Source organism: Schistocerca nitens, chromosome 11, assembly GCF_023898315.1.
Source record: "Schistocerca nitens isolate TAMUIC-IGC-003100 chromosome 11, iqSchNite1.1, whole genome shotgun sequence".
Taxonomy (NCBI): domain Eukaryota; kingdom Metazoa; phylum Arthropoda; class Insecta; order Orthoptera; family Acrididae; genus Schistocerca; species Schistocerca nitens.
The window spans coordinates 56,395,339-56,418,644 of record NC_064624.1 but is presented as its reverse complement, the minus strand read 5'-3'; the positions used below and the strand labels follow the sequence as shown (position 1 = coordinate 56,418,644).

Sequence of the window (23,306 nt, the reverse complement as noted above, 5' to 3'; positions counted from 1 at the left end):
TTACTGATGGACTACATTTTCTAAGGACTCTCCCAACGAATCTCAACCTGGCACCCGCCTCATCAACAATTGATTTTATATGATCATTCCACTTCAAATTGTTCCGTACGCATACTCCCAGATATTTTACAGAAGTAACTGCTACCAGTGTTTGTTCAGCTATCATATAATCGTACAACAAAGGATCCTTCTTTCTATGTATTCGCAATACATTGCATTTGTCTATGTTAAGGGTCAGTTGCCACTCCCTGCACCAAGTGCCTATCCGCTGCAGATCTTCCTGCATTTCGCTGCAATTTTCTAATGCTGCAACTTCTCTGTATACTATAGCATCATCCGCGAAAAGCCGCATGGAACTTCCGACACTATCTACTAGGTCATTTATATATATTGTGAAAAGCAATGGACCCATAACACTCCCCTGTGGCATGCCAGAGGTTACTTTAACATCTGTAGACATCTCTCCATTGAGAACAACATGCTGTGTTCTGTTTGTTAAAAACCCTTCAGTCCAGCCACACAGCTGGTCTGATATTCCGTAGGCTCTTACCTTCTTTATTAGGCGACAGTGCGGAACTGTATCGAACGCCTTCCGGAAGTCAAGGAAAACAGCATCTACCTGGAAGCCTGTATCTAATATTTTCTGGGTCTCATGAACAAATAAAGCGAGTTGGGTCTCACACGATCGCTATTTCCGGAATCCGTGTTGATTTCTACAGAGCAGATTTTGGGTTTCCAGAAATGACACGATATGCAAGCAAAAAATGAGTTGTAAAATTCTACAACAGATCGATGTCAGAGATATAGGCCTATAGTTTTGCGAATCTGCTCGAAGACCCTTCTGAAAACTAGGACTACCTCTGCTCTTTTCCAATCATTTGGAACCTTCCATTCCTCTAGAGACCTGCAGTACACGGCTGTTAGAAGGGGGGCAAGTTCTTTCGCGTACTCTGTGTAGAATCGAATTGGGATCCCGTCAGGTCCAGTGGACTTTCCTCTGTTGAGTGATTTCAGTTGCTTTTCTATTCCTTGGACACTTATTTCGATGTCAGCCATTTTTTCGTTCGAGCGATGATTTAGAGAAAGAACTGCAGTGCGGTCTTCCTCTGTGAAACAGCTTTGGAAAAAGGTGTTTAGTATTTCAGCTTTACGCATGTCATCCTCTGTTTCAATGCCATTATCATCCCAGAGTGTCCGGATATGCTGTTTCAATCCACTTACTGATTTAACGTACGAACAGAACTTCCTAGGATTTTCTGTCAAGTCAATACATAGAATTTTACTTTCGAATTCACTGAACGCTTCACGCATAGCCCTCCTTACGCTAACTTTGACATTGTTTAGCTTCTGTTTGTCTGAGAGGTTTTGGCTGCGTTTAAATTTGCAGTGAAGTTCTCTTTGCTTTCACAGTAGTCTCCTAACTTTGTTGTTGAACCACGGTGGGTTTTTCCCGTCCCTCACAGTTTTACTCGGCACGTACCCTTCTAAAACACATTTTATGACTGCCTTGAACTTTTTCGATAAACACTCAACTTCAGGGATGCTGCAACGGCCTTATGATCACCGATTCCCTGTTCTGCACTTACAGAGTCGAAAAGCTTGGGTCTGTTTGTTATCAGGAGGTCCAAGATGTTATCTCCACGAGTCAGTTCTCTGTTCAATTGCTCGAGGTAATTTTCGGATAGTGCACTCAGTATAATGTCACTTGATGCTCTGTCCCTACCACCCGTCCTAATCATCTGAGTGTCCCAGTCTATATCTGGCAGAATAAAACTGTGTTCCAGACTGAGACTCAAATTCTGGATTGTGGCCTGTTGCAGACACATGCTCTACCGACTGAGCTACCCTGAGCATCTTTTCTTTCAGGAGTGCTAGTCCTACAAATTTCGCAGGAGAACTACTGTGAAGTTTGGAAGACAGAGATAAGGAAACGGTGTATGTTCTCTATAATGAAGTGCAGTCTGAAAGAAGCTGCATAAATTCTATGCAGTCAGATCTTGATAAGATTTCAAAGTGGTGCAAATATTGGCAACTTGCTTTAAATGATTAGAAATGTAAAATTATCCACTTTGGAAAAAGAGAGAACGTAGTAACGTATGACTATAATGTCCATGAGTGACAGCTGGAATCGAGCAACTCATACAAATACCTGGGTGTAACACTTTGTAGAGATATGAAATGCAATGATCGCATAGGGTCAGCTGTGAGTAAAGCAGGCAGTAGACTTCAGTTTATTGGTAGAATACTGGGGAAGTGCAATCACTCTACAAAGGGGACCACTCACAAACTGCTTGTGCAACTATTTTTAGAACATTGCTCGTGTTTGTGGAACATGTAGCAGATAGGACTAACAGAGGATATTGAACGTATACAGAGAAGGGCACCACGAATGGTCACAGGTTTGTTTAATCCGTGGGAGGGTGTCACAGAGATACTGAAGGAACTGAACTGGAAGACTCTTGAAGACAGACATAAACTATCCTGAGAAAATCTACTAACAAAGCTTCAAGAACCAGCTTTAAATGATGACCCTGCGAATATACAGGGCATTTCCAAAAGAATATACATATTTCGAATGCATACCAAGGGTGTTATAAATGAATAACGGGGTTTTAATGCTTTATAATATTTATTACTTTAAACTCACAGTTATAAATGATACCTCAAATGAAAGAGCAACTCAAACAGCTTTACCAAGAACCTTATAACTTCACTGGCATAGCGAAGTACGCGATTGGTTGAACTTCACTGTACTGGATAGGCCGCAAGGGGCCCAATGACAGGGCTTGCTTGGCAAGGCCTCCACGTTCACCCAACCTAATGCCATGCGATTTTTTCCTTTGGGACTTCTTCAAGGACCGCGTGTACGTGCCTCCGCTACCAACAGACCTCCCTGAATTAAGAAACCGGATTGAAGCAGCTGTTGCTACAATCACTGAAGACACACTTATCAAGATTTGGGAAGAACTCAGCTATAGACTTTATGTGTGCCGTGTGACAAATGGTGCTCACATTGAACATTTATAAGGTTCTTGGTAAAACTGTTTCAGTTACTATTTCATTTGACATATCATTTATAACTGCAGGTTTAATATAATAAATATTATAAAGCATTAAAACTCCGATATTCATTTATAAACACCCTATGTTTATTAAACTTTAAGACATACGAATCTAAAACTTCACACACACATTTACGAACCTTTCAAGTTCAGATTACAGATGTTCAATATGTCCTCCATCAGCGACACGAACAATATCACTCAAATTCCTCCCATAACTTGGCAAGCATGTCCTTCGTCACTGATGTTATGGCAGTACGGATCTGGTTCTTCAACTCTTCCAGCTTCTGTGGGAGTAGTGGTACATAAACTTAGTCTTAAATGAAACCCCACATGAAGAAGTCAGATGATTTCAAATCCTGTGACCACGGAGCCCAGCTGAGACAAGATAAGTCGCCACCTCCCTGACGACCAATCCAATGGTTCGGTACAGTTACATTCAGATGCTCGTACACATGGCAAGGCATCTTGTTGAGAAATGAAGTCGTCTTCGTGCAGCCTCAGAAACAACCAGTTTTGTAACATCGCAAGACACTGCTGAGCATTAACTGCGTTCCCATCAAAGAAGAATTGGCCGTAAACAGGTGATCGGGATATCGCACAAAACACACTGACTTTGGGCAAATCTCGTACAAGTTCAATGGCTGCATGTAGATTCTGTAGGCCCCAAATCAGAACATTGAGTTTGTTACCCTGACCACTAACATGGAAACTCACTTCATCACTGAACACGATGCATTGTGGGAAAGTGTTATAATTGTCAACAGCATCAAGAATCTCGTTACAAAATGCCACACGTTTGCATTTGTCATCAGGACGCAGAGCTTGTAACAGCTATAACTTGTATGGCTTCATCACCAACCGACGTCTCAAAACGTGTCAAATTATTGTTTTAGGCAGTTGTATCTCCCAACTGGCACGACGAGTTGATTTTGAAGGACTACGTTGGAAAGCAATTTGAATTCCTGCAAGATTTTCTTCAGGAACACAAGGGCGGCCAGGACTCTTTCCTTTACGTACACATCCTGTATCTAGAAACTGTCGATACCATCTGCGGATGTTCCGCCCATTTGGAGGATAAATTTTGTACTTCAATCTGAAACGTCTTTGCACTGTATTCACGGAATTGCACTTCGCAAACTCAATAACATAAAACGATTTCTGCTGCGGAGTAGCCATTTTAAACATATGAAAGTTACCAAGAAAAACAGAATACAACTGACATCTAGGAGCTATTAATACAAACTAGACTGTGTATTCGTTCCTCCAATAGCCGAGCTGAGGTGCAGCGAACAATAGTTTGGACAAAATAATACTTTGTAATACTTATATTCTTTTTGAAACACCCCGTATTACAACACCCCTGCATATTGCTGACATAGGAATCGTGTGAATAAGATCAGAATAATTACAGCATGCACCTCAGCATCCAATGTAAATGGGGGATTCAGCCTGAAAATCAGGTGCAGGTACCCATACAAATTAATGACAGAATTTCAGAGACTTTACAGGTCTCTTACAGATATGATTTTATATACTCATGCTCATAAATTAAGGATAATTGCATAATGTGGTGCCAAACAACATGGCACTACACATAACTGGCACTAATAGCATAGGCACATAGGGAACACACACTATACAGTTCTGCAAGTCCACAGTATTGGTGATAAGTTGAGAAAACAGTCCCGAAACACGTGTGCTACAAAACACCACTGTTTCCTGGGCACGTAGCCCATCATCAATACGAGATACGACCACCGTGCACACGTACACAGGCTGCACAATGGGTTGGCATACTCTGGATCAGGTGGTCTAACAGCTGCTGAGGTAGAGCCTCCCATTCTCACACCAGTGCCTGTCGGAGCTCCTGAAGTGTCGTAGGGGTTTGAAGACGTGCAGCGATACGTCAACTGAGAGCATCCCACGCTTGCTCGATGGGATTTAGGTCTGGAGAACAGGCAGGCCACTCAATTCAACTGATATCTTCTTTTTCACGGTACTCCTCCAAGATGGCAGCTCCGTGGGGCCGTGCATTGTCACCCACTGCACCCTGAAAAGGCGGACATACAGGTGCAAAATGACGTCCCTATACAGCTGACCTGTTACAGTTCCTCAGTCAAAGACACGCAGGGGTTATGTGCACCAGTCATTATCCCACCCCACACCATCAAACCGCGACCTCCTCCCTTTCAAGGATGTTAAGGAGTTGGTATCTGGTTCCTGGTTCACGTGAGATAAAAACCCGGCGAGAATCACTGTTCAGACTATACCTGGACTCGTCTGTTAACATAACCTGGGACCACTGTTCCATTGACCGTGTACTGTGTTCTCGACACCAGGCTTTACGGGCTCTCCTGTGACCAGGGGTCAGTGGAATGCACCTCGCAGATCTCCGGGCGAACAAACCGTGTCTGTTCAGTCGTGTGTGCGGCGACAACTGTTCCAGTGGCTGCAGTAAGGTCTCGAGCGAGGCTACCTGCAGTACTCTGTGGCTGTCTGCGGGCACTGACGGCGAGATATCGGTCTTCTTGTGGTGTCGTACACTGTGGACGTCCCGTAGTGTAGCGCCTGGACACGTTTCCTGTCTGCTGGAATTGTTGCCATAATCTTGAGATAACACTTTTTGGCACACAGAGGGCCCGTGCTACGACCTGCTGTGTTTGACCAGCCTCCAGTCGCCCTAGTATTCTACCCCTCATAATGTCATCAATACGTGTTCTTTGAGCCATTTTCAACACACAGTCACCATTAGCACATCTGAAACCGTCTGTACACTTACTCGCTGCACCGTACTCCGACACGCACCGACACACCTCTGCGTATGTGGACTGCTGCCAGCGCCACCGTGTGACGACCGCAGGTCAAATGCACCACACGGTCACACCCCGAGGTAATTTAAACCCGCAAACCACCCACCAGAGCATTGTTTCGCCACATATCGGCATTATCCTTAATTTATGAGCACGAGTGTTTATATAGACTGGAGCGGAGAGTGAAAATTTGTATCGAGGGCAGGAATCGAACTCGGGTCTCCTGCTAATTAGGAAGGTGCGTCAGCTACTAAGCCAGCTCAGCACAGCAGTTCACACAACTGCACGGAACATTTAATTTAATTTGTGTAAGTACCTACACCTGGGTTTCCGGCTGGATCTACCATTTACGTTCGATGTTGAGGTGCTATTCCAGGACGTGCAGAGCCGCGGCAACTCTGTTCGTGTGTAAAGAGGAATTAAAAGTAACATTGGGGAGCAGCGAGAATTCAGATCGAGGAGTGAGGCACGTCGGGGTAATCGATGCACTTGCGTGATCCGCTGTGCTGAGGTGGTTTAGTGGCTAGCACACCTGCCTGGTAAGTAGGACACTCAGGTTTGATACCCAGCCTCGGAACAAATTTTCACTGGCCGCTTCTGTCTGTACAGGGTGGTCCATTGATCGTGACCGGGCCAAATATCTCACAAAATAAGTGTAAAACAAAAAACTACAAAGAACCAAACTTGTCTAGCTTGAAGGGGGAAACCAAATGGCACTATGGTTGGCCTGCTAGATGGCCCTGCCATAGGTCAAATGGATATCAACTGCGTCTTTTTAAATAGGAACCCCCACTTCTTATTACATATTCGTGTAGTACATAAAGAAATATGAATGTGTTAGTTGGACCACTTTTTTCGCTTTGTGATAGATGGCGCTGTAATAGTCACAGACATATGGCTCACAATGTTAGACAAACAGTTGGTAACAGGTAGGCTTTTAAATTGAAATACAGAATGTAGGTACGTTTGAACATTTTATTTTGGTTGTTCCAATGTGATACATGTACCTTTGTGAAGTTATCATTTCTGAGAACGCATGCTGTTACAGCGTGATTACCTGTAAATACCACATTAATGCAATAAATGCTCAAAATGATACCCGTCAACCTCAATGCATTTGGCAATACGTATAACGACATTCCCCTCAACAGCAAGTAGTTCGCCTTCCGTAATGTTCGCAGATGCATTGACAATGCACTGACGCATGTTGTCAGGCGTTGTCGGTGGATCACGATAGCAAATATCCTGCCACTTTCTCCACAGAAAGAAATCTGGGGACGTCAGATCCGACGAACGTGTGGGCCCCGGTATGGTGCTTTGACGACCAATCCACCTGTCACGAAATATTCTATTCAATACCGCTACAACCGCACGCGAGCTATGTGCCGGACATCCATCATGTTGGAAGCACATCGCCATTCTGTCATGCAGTGAAACATCTTGTAGTAACATCGGTAGAACATTATGTTGGAAATCAGCATACATTGCACCATTTAGATTGCCATCGATAAAATGGAGACCAATTATCCTTCCTCCCATAATGCCGCACCATACATTAACCCGCCAAGGTCGCTGACGTTCCAATTGTCGCTGCCATCGTGGATTTTTCGTTGGCCAATAGTACATATTATGCCGGTTTACGTTACCACTGTTGGTGAATGATGCTTCATCGCTAAATAGAACGCGTGCAAAAAATCTGTCATCGTCTCGTAATTTGTCTTATGCCCAGTGGCAGAACTGTACACGACGTTCAAAGTCATCGCCATGCAATTCCTGGAGCATAGAAATATGGTACGGGTGCAATCGACGATGATGTAGCATTCGCAACACCGACGTTTTTGAGATTCCCGATTCTCACGCAAATTGTCTGCTACTGATGTGCGGATTAGCCGCGACAGCAACTATAACACCTACTTGGGCATCATCAATTGTTGCAGGTTGTGGTTGACGTTTCATATGTGGCTGACTTCCTGTTTCCTTAAATAACTTAACTATCTGGCAAAACGGTCCGGAAACTTGGATGATGTCGTCCAGGATACCGAGCAGCATACATAGCACACGCCCGTTGGGCATTTTGATCACAGTAGCCATATATCAACACGATATCGACCTTTTCCGCAATTGGTAAAGAGTTCATTTTAACACGGGTAATGTATCACAAAGCAAATACCGTCCGCACTGGCGGAATGTTACGTGATACCACATACTTATACATTTGTGACTATTACAGCGCTATCTATCACAAAGCGAAAAAAGCAGGGTTCAAAGCCGCAAACTCCAAGGCACGTTCCTCTCAATCTTCCACAAACAAATTGGCAATAACAGGGGCAAAGGGCTCCCCATTGTAATTGCATCGGTCTGCTCATACTGTTGGTCACTGAATAAAAAGTAGGTGGAAAGCAACACATGTTGAAATAGGTTTGTTAATTCAGCATCAAACCTGAGCTCAATCAACCGTAACAAATCAGACAAAGCAACACGAGTGAAGAGAGAGACCACACGAAAACTTACCGGAATATCAGAGTCATTCGAATGCATCCCCTCTAATCGATGTAAGGAATGCGCAGAGTTCTTAATGTGGTGCCCACACTGACCTACTACAGGGCAAAACAGAGCAGCAAGGCATTTTGCTACACGTTATGTCAGAGCGCCATTGTTCCTCACAATCGGACAGAGAGGCACTCCTTTTCCTTGTGGACTTTAGGGAGGCCATATGACTTGGGGGAGAACAGCACAATGGGAATTAAGACACTCGATAGGCTCCTGCGATAACAAACTTTTCTTCAGGAGGCTGTTAGTCTTCCTCTGAATACTCGTCGTGGAGTCGGCACCGATCCTGCGATATGATGAATCGGACAGTAAACGTCACATTTTTTAAACGTAATCCTGTTTGTCTGAAACAATAGTAGTATTGTCCTTGTCTGCAGATAAAATTATATCTGAATCAACTTTAACTGCATGTAAAACAGCTCTCTCAGCAGATGTGATATTACTGTCAGGTGGATGTGTCCCGTCGAACATACGACACGTCTCCATCCTAGCCTTCTCTGCGGGGTGCTGCGGGGATGGCGTGGGCGTGTGTGTGGGGTAGGGTGGGGAGGAGTTTAGGAAGTCTATTCAATTGCATACACATTTAGAATTACAAAGTATTGCCAGGTTCGCTAGTATTGTATATTACTCATATTTCGCTATACCTTACTCTTATTTTTCTTAGAATTTTGAACATCTTACATCATTTTAATACATCAAATGCTTTTCCTAGGTCAACAAACCCAATGAAAGCATCTTGTTTGTTTCTGAAATCCCTTTTCCATTACCAAGTGCAACGTCAGAATTGCTATCTGGTGTCTTCACCTGTCCTAAGGCTTACTGATCATCACGTAACAAACCCTCAATTTTGTTTTCCAGTCTCCTGCATATTATTCTCGACATCAGTTTGCAGGCTCAACTGATCGTGGCAGGGCAGCTGCGTACTGTCTGGATCGACACGACTCTCCCAGTTACCTCCGAGAAGTCGGGACGCAGTTCTGCCAGATTTTCTGAGGGGTGTCTACGAGCAGTAATTTGTACACAGTGGACATCAGACAGTGTTGATGAGCACAACAGCAGCTACAAGACGTACCTTCAATGTTTGACATCTCACACTGGCAGTGGAATGATCCTACATCAATGTTACGCACGTCATCTCAGCGTGCCGACAATGTTCGCTGCCGTAAAGTGAAAATGCGTACACAGTCTAAACTTGAAATGTGTCTCAGGTTTTGAACTGCGTACAGAGACTTCTTAAGTAATAAAACCCGGTACGTTGTCCTCGATAGTGAGTGTTCATCGGAGGTGAGGCTATCATCTGGAGTTCCCCAGGGAAGTGTGGTAGGTCTGCAGTAGTTTTCTATCTACACAGATGATCTTTTGGATAGAGTGGACAGCAATGTGCGGCTGTTTGCTGATGATGCTGTGGCATACGGGAAGGTGCCGTTGTTGAGTGACTGTAGGAGGATACAAGATGACTTGGACAGTATTTGTGACTGGCGTAAAGAATGGCAGCTAGCTTTAAATATATATAAATGTAAATTAATGCAGATGAATAGGAAAAAGAATCCTGTAATGTTTGAATACTCCATTAGTAGTGTAGCGCTTGACACAGTCACGTCGATTAAATATTTGGGCGTAACATTGCAGAGCGATATGAAGTGGGACAAGCATGTAATGGCAGTTGTAGGGAAGGCAGATAGTCGTCTTCGGTTCACTGGTAGAATTTTGGGAAGATGTGGTTCATCTGTAAAGGAGACCGCTTATAAGACACTAATACGACCTATTCTGGAGTACTGCTCAAGTGTTTGGGATCCCTATCAGGTCGGATTGAGGGAGGACATGGAAGCAGTTCAGAGGCGTGCTGCTAGATTTGTTACTGGTAGGTTTGATCATCGCGTGAGTGTTACAGAAATGCTTCAGGAACTCTGGTGGGAGTTTCTAGAGGAAAGGAGGCGTTCTTTTCGTGAATCGCTACTGAGGAAATTTAGAGAACCAGCATTTGAGGCTGACTGCAGTACAATTTTACTGCCGCCAACTTACATTTTGCGGAAAGGCCACAAAGATAAGATAAGAGAGATTAGGGCTCGTACAGAGGCATACAGGCAGCCATTTTTCCCTCATTCTGTTTGGGAGTGGAGCAGGAAGAGAAGATGTTAGTTGTGGTACGAGGTACCCTCCGCCACGCACCGTATGGTGGATTGCGGAGTATGTATGTAGCTGTAGATGTAGAAGTCACATAGTCATGTTCACAGCTAGACATACAGTGCATCTGAGGGTGCACTGCCTGCACTGGTGACTGTTGTTAACTACAAGGGTGAATCAATCATAAGGATGCACCTAACAAACTGGATTTTTTTATAAGTTATTTTAGTTTCACAAAAATTCATACGTGCAAATTTTTTTTTCTATACACAGTAAAACGTTTTTATGTTCCTACATTTTACGTTTTCCCACTTTTTACGTTCATTTTTTTTCAGTCCCAATTGAAGTCCTATTCTCTCAATACAATGACTTCTCGTCATTAAAGATTCCATGTTGTATTTCCTGCATTTTCATTTTTCTTTGACATTATCATGATCTTTAACACTGATTTCCATACAGATTTCTGCAAAAGTACATCACATTCCTGATCAAACTCAGCCTCAGAACAAAGCAGAAAACACACATAATATGAAAAATTATAGATCGTATAATGTAGCATTAGCAGAGTACACGAAAATTTCATTGTCAGTGTGATGGGACATGGCCACCTGTATTATAGGTTTGAGTGTTTGGAAGGGTGGGAAAGTATGCCGAGTCACTGCGTCAATGATAATCTCGATCTGACAATATTGACTGTAGTAGCAACTTTCCTACTGCTCACAGCATTGTATTACAACAGCTTTAATTTAATTTCACAGTCATTTACCCCAAATACACACTGCTTTTGAAGATGGCCATCTCTATAATGAGTTCTCCTGAACTGCTGTTACTACTGTGTTAAAAATGCTAATCCACATTAGGACCACAATCGTAGGTTGGTACGACCTGTTGTCAGATATAAACATTCCTCCTCAAGATGGTCCGTAACATGACAATTTCTGCCCTCTTTCTCACCCGGGACATCTGTGAACCGAGTAACCTCCTCGTAGGCAACAGGCTGTAGATTTTGTGACTATTTTCTCAGTTTTTGAAGATTACCAAATTTTGTGTATTAACCAATACTGTGTTACAAGTTTTATTTACTGTAATTTTATGATGATGGTTCAAATGGCTCTGAGCACTATGGAACTTAACATCTGAGGTCATCAGTCTCCTAGAACTTAGAACTAATTAAACCTAACTAACCTAAGGACATCACACACATCCATGCCCAAGTCAGGATTCGAACCTGCAACCGTAGCAGTCGTGTGGTTCCGAACTGAAGTGCCTAGAACTGCTCGGCCACAGCGGCCGGCTTTATGATGATTATCAACAATATGTCTCACATTAGAAAATGAATATGTCTTTAATGTGGTTTCGCATAGAGGAGAGGTAATTGCTGTTAGAAAGAAACAAACATCATTAATTATTTCAGACATTTTTAAATACATAAAAGTTAATTTTTTTTGATTTCCTATTTTGAACAATACAAAGAGAATGACAGTAACAGAAGTTCATTCATTTTTTACTTGTTGTGTTTCCTATGTTCTCCTGCGTTTTACACTTTTTTCAGTCATTCTGCTGAAATGTGTAAAAAGGAGGGTTCACAGTAGCCTTCTGAATGGGAAACACATTTTTCCCAATGGACTGCAGTTTCTTGATCCTGTTTTCATAAGGTAAATGCGGCTATGACATTAGCCAGTTGAGCACAAACACGCTCAATAAATCTGTGTTGTCCAATTGCTCCTTTTAGTGCTCCAAACAAATTAAAATCTCAGGACAGTAAGTCCAGACTGTAGGGAGGATTTTCTAGTGTGACGCAAATGATTGCAATTTTTCTGTCAAGTTCAGGTAGCTGAGTGGGGCCGAGTGTCGTCATGAAGCAAAATCACATCCCGGATTGGAAATGCACACATTACCTGACAATATGCATGTTTCGTTTGGTCTGTAAGTTAGCATCGTAAGGAGCATTCACAATACAATGTTCACGGAGAAAATCAATGGGAAGAACTCCTTTAAAATCAAAAAAGACTATTGCAAGAACCTTCCCAGTGCAGAGATGGTTTATCGCTCTGAATGGTGCAAAGACATAATTTTGCGTGATTCTGCGGTGGTTTTTTTTTTTTTTTTTTTTTTTTTTTTTTTTTTTTTTTTTATTTCTGGGTGTAACGGTGCACCCACATTTCGTCACAAGTCACAATCCTGTGCAAAAAAAACATGTCCCCTCTCACTTTGGTAGCACGTCAGTACCTGTTTGCACACCTCGAGATGATGAAATTTGTGCTCTGCATTGAGAAGATGATGCACCCACATTGCGGACATTTTCTGAAATCTGAGGATGTCAGTAATTATCGCCAAAGCACCATTGCAGCTTATACCAACCTCAGCAGCAATTTCTAAAACTTATTTGGCAATTGTCTTCGATTAGCTGCATAACGATCTGAATATTATCCTTAGTTGTGCTGGTCCTCGGGTGACAATGGTGAGCTATATTAACTGTTTCTCGAGCTCACAAAAACTGCTTGTGCCATGCATACACTTGAATCCTTCTCAGGGTGTTGTCCCCAAACTGTGCTGCAAGTCTTTTCAAAATTTCACATTTCACACCATCCGTTGTGAGAAACTTTATTATAATGTGTTGCACAACAGATGACGGTACCTCTTGCTCTGACATTGTGATTCTGACTAAAGAAATGGTGTGACAACCTTACAGCTACGAAGAATAAATAATGGAAATGAAAGCAACAGCAGAGGCAGTGCCGCACTGGTTACAAAAAGGCGTGCAAAAAAAAAAAAAATAATAATAATAATAATAAATAAATAAATAAATAAATAAAATCCAGTTCATTTCCTGGCCTTAAACAATCACTGGGAAAGATTAATTTTAATTAAAAAGTATTGGTAACATTCTCAATAAGAAACTGAAGTAACACGTTAGATCCCTACTGTACCCAGTGAACAACATAGATTTACCAAAAAGGAAATGGTGCATTATATGTTTTATAGATAAAATTTCTAACATGATAGGTAACATTTTAAAGGCAAAGGATTTTTTTCCATGTCCTACAGACATCAGGTAGATATTTCTTCATTACAAAGGATAAAAAACATGCCATCATGAAAAGCAGGCATTATAAGAGAATATACCGATAGAGTCAGTCCTGCTATATAAGATGGACTGGGTGGTCAGTCTATACTAGCCTCAAAGAAAACTGGAGATTAAAGCACCCAGATTCATCCACTGCTGAAAATAAACTATGTACTGTAACACTTGCTTACAACTCAAAACAAACGATGTGCAAAACAACAAAAATGTTTGGTAAAACAAGGCAGCAAAAAAGAGTTTAATTTAGTTAATACAAATACAATGTTTCGCCGAGAATCCTTATTGCTCCATTTAAAATATTGAGAAAGAATTTGCAGGGTGTAGGGAGAGAGGCGAAGAAGTAGGCATAAAACTGACAGACTGCAGGGACGGATCACTAACTGGAAATGGAGGGAAAAAGGTCCTACGAATGTGTGTCCAAAAATGCAGTGTTGACACAGTAGATGGCACTCACGAAGTTCCTCTGAGCGCATGCCGTGTTTCCCTTGTAAGCTGCAGACGGCATCATTGACACAGTGTACTGTACACAGCAGAACAGTCCGGTATGTGTGTCGGAAGCGAGTCGAGATGGTGTTTGCATACTGTTGAGAAGATGGAAATGGGCAAGAGGCAGCACAGCTACACAGCAAGTAACCTCATAGACAAAGACAACACCAAACAACATTTCAAGCTCTTTTTGGATGTTTGTGTGATCACGGGGGTCCTTTCAGCGAGGCAAACATGCTGGGAGGCACTGGACTGTGGATACATCTGATCTGGAGGACCAGGTTCTACAGGATAATGAGACAAACCCTAGTACAAGGGCCAGGCAATTGGCCCACCAACACGGTGTAACAAAAATGGCTCGAAATGTTGTGTGACGTGGTCGGTGTCTGTGAGGATACTTGTTTCAGTACAGCTGCCTCTCGACCATTTCCATTTGCTCAGCCGTAGACAGACACTGTCTCGGCCCATTCCCGACACAAATACGGCGCCACTCTGCTGCTTACAGTACGCCGTGTTAATCACACAACCGGAAACACAAAATGGAACACACGGCACACAGTCAGAGGAACTTTCATTCTCCAGCACAATCTGCTGTGACAATGATGTATTTCTGGGTCTTTTTTTTCCATTTTCAGTCAGGAGTCCACCCTTGCAGTTTGTTGATTTTATTTGTGTGTATGTGTGTGTGTGTGTGTGAGAGGGAGAGGGGGGGGGGGGGGAGAGAGAGAGAGAGAGAGAGAGAGAGAGAGAGAGAGAGAGAGAGAGAGAGAGAGAGATGGGGGGGGGGGGGGGGGCAAACTTTGCAAGTGAGGGCACTGATACACACAAGCAGTGGGCAGCTCACCTCCTCTCGACGACCCTCCAGAGCTGGCGCCAGAACTCGAGGTTCTTCTCGTACGGCGTCAGCACCAGCCCCTCCGCCTCCTGCAGCGTCGCCAGCCGCCGCCGCCACTCCAGGAATGCCTCGCGCTCCCTCGCCTGCAGCTCCTCCGCCGTCGTCGTCTCGTCCCACGGCGGCCTGCGTAGTCACACAGATTGTCACGTTTCTGCCGTGGCCTTCTCCACCGGACATCGCGGCGCCTGACATGACTGACAGCCTGCAGCCGCGGGTTGCCCGTTTCGCAGGCATACCGAAGCACTACAAAACCGACAGGCAATATTGGTGAATGGCAACAACAACAACAACAACAACAACAACACAGCAAAGACACCGGCGGCCACCAGGGGCCACTACTGGCCCACATAAACATAAGGAAGAGGCCGCTGCAGATCCCGGAACTATTTTCACACGTCAAACCGCGTGATGGAAAATAGTTCCGAGGTACTCGTCCGCCAAAGAGCTATAAAGGCCGGTGCTCGGCCGTACGTCGGCGGTTCGTCGGCCGCCGGCAGACGTGGATAGCTGCCGCCCTGGCAGCCCGGCTCGGATCTTCTCGCCGATCTCCGGATTAGGCTCGGTATATCTGAGAAGTCTCTGGCAAAGACTAGTAGGAAATTATTTCAGTCGTTTTCTACATTATTCTCGTACGTAGTTGTGATTCGAAGACGGATCACTGTTTTGTGTCTGTGTTATACTCTGAGAATTTGTTTCGGTTAACTGAACAGTCCAGTAAATTGTTTTCGGACTTTGATCGTCAGTTTCTTCTGCTTACGCAGACATATCAGTTTCGAATGGTGGAAAAACCTGGACGGAATAAATGGCGACCACAGTACTGTGCCACCCACACGATCTACACGATATCTCCGCGCGTCACTATTCCGACCCCCCTTTCGACCTGTCGCCACGTCGCCCGTATCCCCGCAGTAGACCTAGGTGCGAGATCTTCCTGCGTGTCCTTCCACTGTCGTCTACTACACTCCCGTCACAGGCCTCTCCCACACTATCAGACACGGGGTCACTCGTGAAAGTAGTCGTGTGATCTGCCATCGTACCTACGACCACTGTGCCACATTCTAAGTGCGCACGAGACCCGGAGAGCTGCCCGTCTGCACGGGCAGCCACCACCGCACCGGCCGCGAGACGGCCGGACCGGTACGTCACCGAGCGTGCGCTCCATTCTGACGACCGTTTCACAGCCTGTGCATTCTAGATTCTTCCTACTGACACCCAGCTTTTTGTAATTGTGCAGTTGTGTACTCTTCCTGCAGCATATGCTCCATTCCAGCACCTCCCTGACTCGACCTACGCTAGCCCTGTCATCCGACTGCTTATTCCCTTCCCTGCTCCCACTCTAGTATTACACTTGCCTCCTGTCCCACAGGCACACTTTCACAGTCCTTTCCCCTTCGTTACTTCCCCACCTTCCCTTTGCCCTCCCTCTTGCTGCCATCCACACATCCACACGTCTTTGCACACTCCCACAAACAGTTTTACCTCTTCCTCAACCCCTGCCCTGCTGTCTCTCCCCTTAACCAGCAATTTCCTCTTCTGTACACCTAACACTAACTGGCGGGGGGGGGGGGGGGGGGGTGTCACTGCTCACCTCAGAAGCAATGACAGTAAGGCGTTAACACCCAGAGATTACAGGACCTGTGTGTGTGTGTGTGTGTGTGTGTGTGTGTGTGTGTGTGTGTGTGTTTTTAAATTTTGTCTACATCTGACGAAGGACTAGTCTGATATCTAATAATATCTAGCAGTCAGTCTGGCCCTCAGTGCCTGTTATGTGGTAAATTACTACATTTTGACATTCTCATGTCACAGGTCACACACTATCTTTTTAAATGATTAATGGAAAATCTCTTATAAAGATGTGAAACAAATACTAACAAAGAGATAGAGGGGCTGGCCAGTACTTACCTCAGCTCAGTAGAGCCAATAGATACACAAAAAAGAACAGAAAATTTACATTCCTATCTTTCAGAACTTTGTTCCTTCATCAGGGAGGAGAGAGGGGAAGAAGGGAAAGTGGATTCAGTTACTCACAACCCAGGTTATGAAGCAACAGGAAAAGGTAAACAGGGAGGGTAGTAAGGATGGAGGCAGGAACGGGCACAGACGAACTGTTCGCCTAGGAGATGTCCAATACCCAGTAGCGGAGCATGCCGTCCAGCATAATTCTAGGGACCTAGGAACCTGCTACACCATATGTGCCATTTGGCTTCTCCCACCCAACACCAGTCCCTCTGAACTGCGGAGATGGGAACTTGCACTCCAACACATCCTTTCATCCCGCCATCCACCTGGACTGAACCTATGTTAACCAATCTCACTCCCATTTACTCTTCAGTCTTCTCCTTTTTCCCTCTCCTCTTTAGCCATTCACGCATCTTTTCTTCCTACATAATTCTGTTTATCTTTATACTATATACCTCTTTACTTCTGTTTGCATCCTGTTTGGTTTGAAGCTGGCACAGTACTTACAGTAGAATATCTTCGGCTTCCCTCTGACGACCAGGCCTCCATCCTTACTACCCTCCCTGTTTTCCTTTCCCTGTTGCTTCATAACCTGGGTTGTGAGTAACTGAATCCACTTTCCCTTCTTCCCTTTTTTCCCCCTCTCTCCTCCCTGATGAAGGAACAAAGTTCCGAATGCTAGGAATGTAAATTTTCTGTTCTGTTTTGTGTATCTATCGGCTGTACTGAGTTGAGGTAAGTACTGGCCAGCCCCTCTATCTCTTTGTTAGTATTTGTTACACTATCTTTTTAATCAGTTCAGAAAATTACTCTTGTTGCTACTTTCAGAACCCACGTGTCGCCTTCGTATCTGAAGCACCTGTTGCCTCTCCCTCCAAACCACCAGCTACCCCTCCCCACTTCTCCTCCCACATCTCGCCTCTGTTTTTCCCTCCACTGACCCGACACAACCCCTCACCCCGATCCACGTGCCAAACTGCAGTCGCAGTATTGTGTGCCCGCCCAGCACAGTGTAGTACGTCCCTTCAAAAGCTATCAAAGTTTTCACTTTACGATTTATGTACCTCAATTGATAAAATCTGAACTCTTACAGGTCTGCCTGTCTGTCTCTTTTTTCCCCAGAAACAGGCACGAGAATCACATTGAAATTTAAGTCACATACTAAGGTTTACTGAAATTGTAATGAAATCTAGACCTTTAGCTGCTTACAGGTGTCGATAAATACCAACGGGGACAGTCGAATGATGTGTGCCCTGACCGGGACTCGAACCGGGGACCTCCTGCTTGCGTGGCAGACACTATCCGACTGAGCCATTGAGGACACAGAGGACAGTGCAACTGCAGAGACTTATCTCTGACACGCTCCCTGTGAGACTCACATTCCCAACTACCTGTCCGCACACTACATTTGCAGTGCCCCTGCCCACTACACTCATCACTTGCAGCAGTCAATCTATCGATTCCTGTAAAAGTTCGGGCAATGTGAGTGCATCCGCACTGAAGGAGGTCATTGGCCAGTAAGCCTTATATATACCAATGCCTGTAAGCAGCTAAAGGTCTGGATTCCATTGTAATTACTTTCTTCAAAAGCTGCAAGATCACGAATAGTATCTGTTCTTTCGGACTTGTCCGAAAGAACAGACACCATCTTCACACTACTGGTCATTAAAATTGCTACACCAAGAAGAAATGCAGATGATAAACGGGTATTCATTGGACAAATATATCATACTAGAACTGACATGTGATTACATTTTCACGCAATTTGGGTGCATAGATCCTGAGAAATCAGTACCCAGAACAACCACCTCTGACCATAATAACAGCCTTGATATGCCTGGGCATTGAGTCAAACAGAGCTCGGATGGTGTGTACAGGTACAGCTGCCCATGCAGCTTCAACACGATACCACAGTTCATCGAGAGTAGTGACTGGCGTATTGTGACGAGCCAGTTGCTCGGCCACCATTGACCAGACGTTTTCTATTAGTAAGCGATGTGGAGAATGTGCTGGGGCATAACTGTGTAATAGTGGCAGGCAGAAATTGTCTTAGCAGTGTACTGCACCAGAAGCTGTTTCATGAACTGACAAACTCAGCCTGCACAGCAATAGAGACGATACTTTTACAAAACTGGAGACAAGGGTATACAAAACCACAACCCCTTAGTTACCAATCTTGAGAAAAGGTATATGAAGATGGTATCTGTTCTTTCAGACATGTCCAAAAGAACAGATACCATTGGTGATCTTGCAGCTCTCGAAGAATGAAATTAGAATGACACTGAGACCTTTAGCTGCTTACAGGCGTCGATAAATGTCAACGGGCACATCTGAAAATGTGTGCCCTGACAGGGACTCGAACCCGGGATATCCTGCTTACACGGAAGATGCTCGATCCGTCTGAGCCACCGAGGACACAGAGGATAGTGCGACTGCAGGGACTTATTTCTGACACGATCCCCGTGAGACCCACATTCCCAACTTACTGTCCACACACTACATTTATAGTGCCCCTGCCCACTATATTCATTACTCACGACACTCAATCTACCGATTGCTGTAAGAGTTCGGGCAATGTGAGTGCATCCACACTGAAGGAGATCATTAGCCAGTTAGCCTTATCTACATGAAGACAGTACCTGTTCTTTTGGTATCATTTTCACTGTTTAAGTTTGCATTTTTTGTGACAGGCTTCTCTTTATGAAAACTTAACAGTTACCAAAGGAACAAAAAAACATCTAAAATTCCTTGTGGTATTGACAAAGTACTAAAAAAATTCCTTAGCAGCTAACACTGTAATAAAAAGGGTTTTTGAATTTTAAAAAGATGAATAAAACCATCCAACACAGATAACATCACCATAAAATTACTGAAAATTTCATTTTTTTTTTTTAATTTACCCCAGGCACAATTTAAAAAAAAATTAATGGAGGTGGCCATTATTATAACAGTGCGTGTACTGATCAATTGACAAACTGTGCATCTAGTTACATCACCTTTTTAGAAAAACCTACCTTCATGGAACAACTGCAACAGCTTAAAAATGAATACCTTTAATCGTGTGATGTCAGTTCGTTCAAAAGCAATTTTATTACTCTTCTTCAGCCTGACAAAGAAAGAACAAAAAACTTTTCATCATCACTCAGCATAACCTATCCCAGTAACCCACGGAAATGAAATGATTCGTAGACGGGCTTCAGAAATGAAAACATTACAATCTATACAACATTTTAATAGTATATGATCATCAAAATATAAATGGAACATTTTTCCCATTTTTTTACACTTCAAATTGCAAAATGTGTATTTCCTTTTAGCAACTTCCCATAACCCTACCTAAGGTGATAAATCTGTAACACTTACGAACAGTCCATAATAGTTGGTAGCCGTGCAACCCCAACTGCCCCACCCCAAAGGTAGGATAAAACGTTATATCTGATGATAAATACCACTTTCACAGACACAACAGAGAACTAGTACAGCATACTACAAATCGTCTGCCAATATTAGAGGCAAAGAATTTGAAAGACCAAGTTCGGCACGGGGAGCCAGAAAGAGGGAGCATTCTGCCAGAATACCAGCTAATTTCTGTAAGGCTCCCAACCGCAAAATAAAACCACAGGGTAGCACAGTACGAACGGTGCAGAGGGAGCATACGGCGGTGGACATCTTCCGAGAGGAACGGAAGGAAGAGCGCAGAGCAGCAGTTTATTAGAGGGGCTCAGCCCACCACGTGTCATTCTATCTCCGAGTGGGCACAGGTCTCATTTACACTTCCAAATCCAGAACTGGGATTATCAAAGTGAACGACGGTGCGAGTAATCACTCCTCTAGTCAAACAATGGCCAGTTCACTCCTTGGGACACACATATGACTTGGGATCCTGAGAAAGACAACTGAGCAGGCAGCAGGGCTAAGCTCAGTAAGAAGGTCACAAATAGCAGAGACCGCAGCGTGACCGAGTTACACTGATTGACAACCTGGAGACTGCTCCGTCAGTCACTGAATATTAAAATGCGGTTGAGGGAGGCCCGTTTAACAAAACAAAGGGCTCTGCTGAGGGCTGTCAACTCTACTGTAAAAACACTATATGTCCCCGACTCGTGGCCGACAGGAGGTGAGAAAGCAGCAGTTTCACAGCTGTCTGCGTAAAAAATAGTAACATCCTGAAACACCAAGACACCAAAAGGTCACTGGGGCAACTGATACTTTAGGACCTCAAAGTAGGTCAAATCCTAATTCTCGGCCCAGCCAGAGACCGACAGGGAGTACGCGAGAAAAATCGGGGAGCACATCCCGGAGAGGAGAGGTGAATCCCACCTGGTAATCCCACCTGAGGGCAGGATGCCAATAAAACAAACTCCTGTAAGAGACAGAAAGCAGAAAATGAAGAGGGGCATCCACACAATGCAAGTAATTCATATTTTTTGTCACGAGAACAGAGATTCGTATTTCAGATGAAACCACTGATATATATGTTAATGATTTCATTTGAAATAATATATACAGAGTAGTGGTAAAGTCAATATTAATCAGAAGCAGAAAGAAGGTAAATGTCTAGAATAGGGTGAGTGGTGTACTTACATGTTTCACACAGGAACACTGTCGGCACTTGCCGTGAGAGTAAGAGGGGAACAAAAGGAGGCACGTCAGCTGTTTGTTTTATGCAGCCAATGAACGAGCAGCATGCAGGCGACATTTTTTGAAGTGATACGTTTGAAACAAAGGACAATACATTGCTGCAAAAGAGGATTATAAATTTAACTGCACTTTGTTTGAGTCACAGCTATTTAAACTGTGTCAGTATCTGCAAACAAAGGACAACATCGCAACCTGTGACATATTTGAAAGAGCAGGGAAATATTTTTTCTGCTCTGTGTTGCCAAGCAAGCGATCTGCAGGAGTAAGGGGATTGATGTCTTTCAATTAAATCGTGGAAGCAGGTAAGTGGATCTATGTTTTTTAATATACTGAATGTGCAACTCTTATGTACTGACCCACCTACCTTCTCCCATGATTTAATTAAAAAACATTGACCCACTTACTCAGTGTCCTCGCACAGATTGACTGCGTAGTCATTTCACACCACATCTGATACATTTTCACGTAGCCTACCTGCAATTAACCCACGAGCGTGCCCTAGCAGACGACATTGCCATGCAGAATGAAATCATTTAAATCAGTCCACTTTATAGCACTGGCTACCATAATCACAAAATATTTCTTTAAAACAAGACAATGGTTTCAATTTTGGTGCTAGAAATACATTGCCTGTCTTCTCAACTCTCACTGGCTATGTCAAAGAATTGTCCCATTGGCTATGCAGAACTGATACATTGTCAACCTATGAGCAGTGGATAAGCACCACCATGACTCTCACTGGCCCTGATCTAGACTTTAGGTCAGGAACAATATTTACGCAGTAGGTACATAAAGATATACCTATTCAACAGATAGTAGTTACCACATACTATCCTCCGGTTCACAGTGTCCAAACTTACACGGAGATTTGTTCCCAACATTTGCATCATTCCATGAAAGAGCACAGTATGTAGCACACACTTTGGATAAAAGTGCACTTATGGTGTACTCAGTTCTTCCACTGCATTTGACATTTGGTAACTGTGTGGACAATGAATGGTGGGACGTGAACACAATACATCACGAGTCAATTGTTGGTAGTCAGTCAGATTGGTCTTTTGCAATTTCTCATGTTGCATAAATAAAGCTAGCTGGCATTTTTTCCTAATGGATTACACTTTAAACAAACTGTAGGAGTTTTTGGTAAAACTGCAAAAAAGACATAAGTAGGTTATCACAATGACAAACATATATCTCAGGCTACAGTACACATCAATCTCTTACAGCCACCATATTTTCATGTTGAACACATTAGCTTTGCCAACTTGCAACCAAATTGTCACATTCCAACACCATCTTCCTCAGGTTTCACTACAGGCCAGCCTGCCTGCACATCCAGTTTTCTTCCTATTGTCCCTCTCAAAAACAAATGTAATCAATTTGATTTTCCACTGAAAGAAATGATTAGACTCAGCAGTTCTCACTGGCTACTGTGTTCTACCAGCAGATTGTCTACAACTGAAAGAAGAAGTTACAAGCAGCACCATGTAGTAAAAGAGCTTTCTACAGCTTATGTGCAGTTTAGTTGGCTCTCTGTACAGTTTGGTTGCATCTTGAAGAGATTATATAACATTGTTGTTGTCATCTTCAGTCTAAACACTGCTTGGATGCAGCTCTCAGTGTTACTTTATCTTGTGCAAGCCTCTTCATCTTTGAATAACTATTGCAACCTATATCCTTCTGAATCTGCT

The 23,306-nt window shown here is 43.7% G+C and overlaps 1 protein-coding gene across 2 annotated transcripts in view; it reads right to left on the bottom strand.

Moving 5' to 3' along the window:
* The window catches only part of LOC126213339 (large subunit GTPase 1 homolog), a 171,014-nt gene that overhangs the window by 141,670 nt on the left and 6,038 nt on the right, over positions 1-23,306 (bottom strand). For both annotated transcript variants that reach the window (XM_049941036.1, XM_049941037.1), the window contains exon 4: positions 14,965-15,138. In XM_049941036.1, coding sequence (XP_049796993.1) covers positions 14,965-15,138 — 174 coding nt within the window. The remainder of the gene's footprint in view (positions 1-14,964; positions 15,139-23,306) is intronic.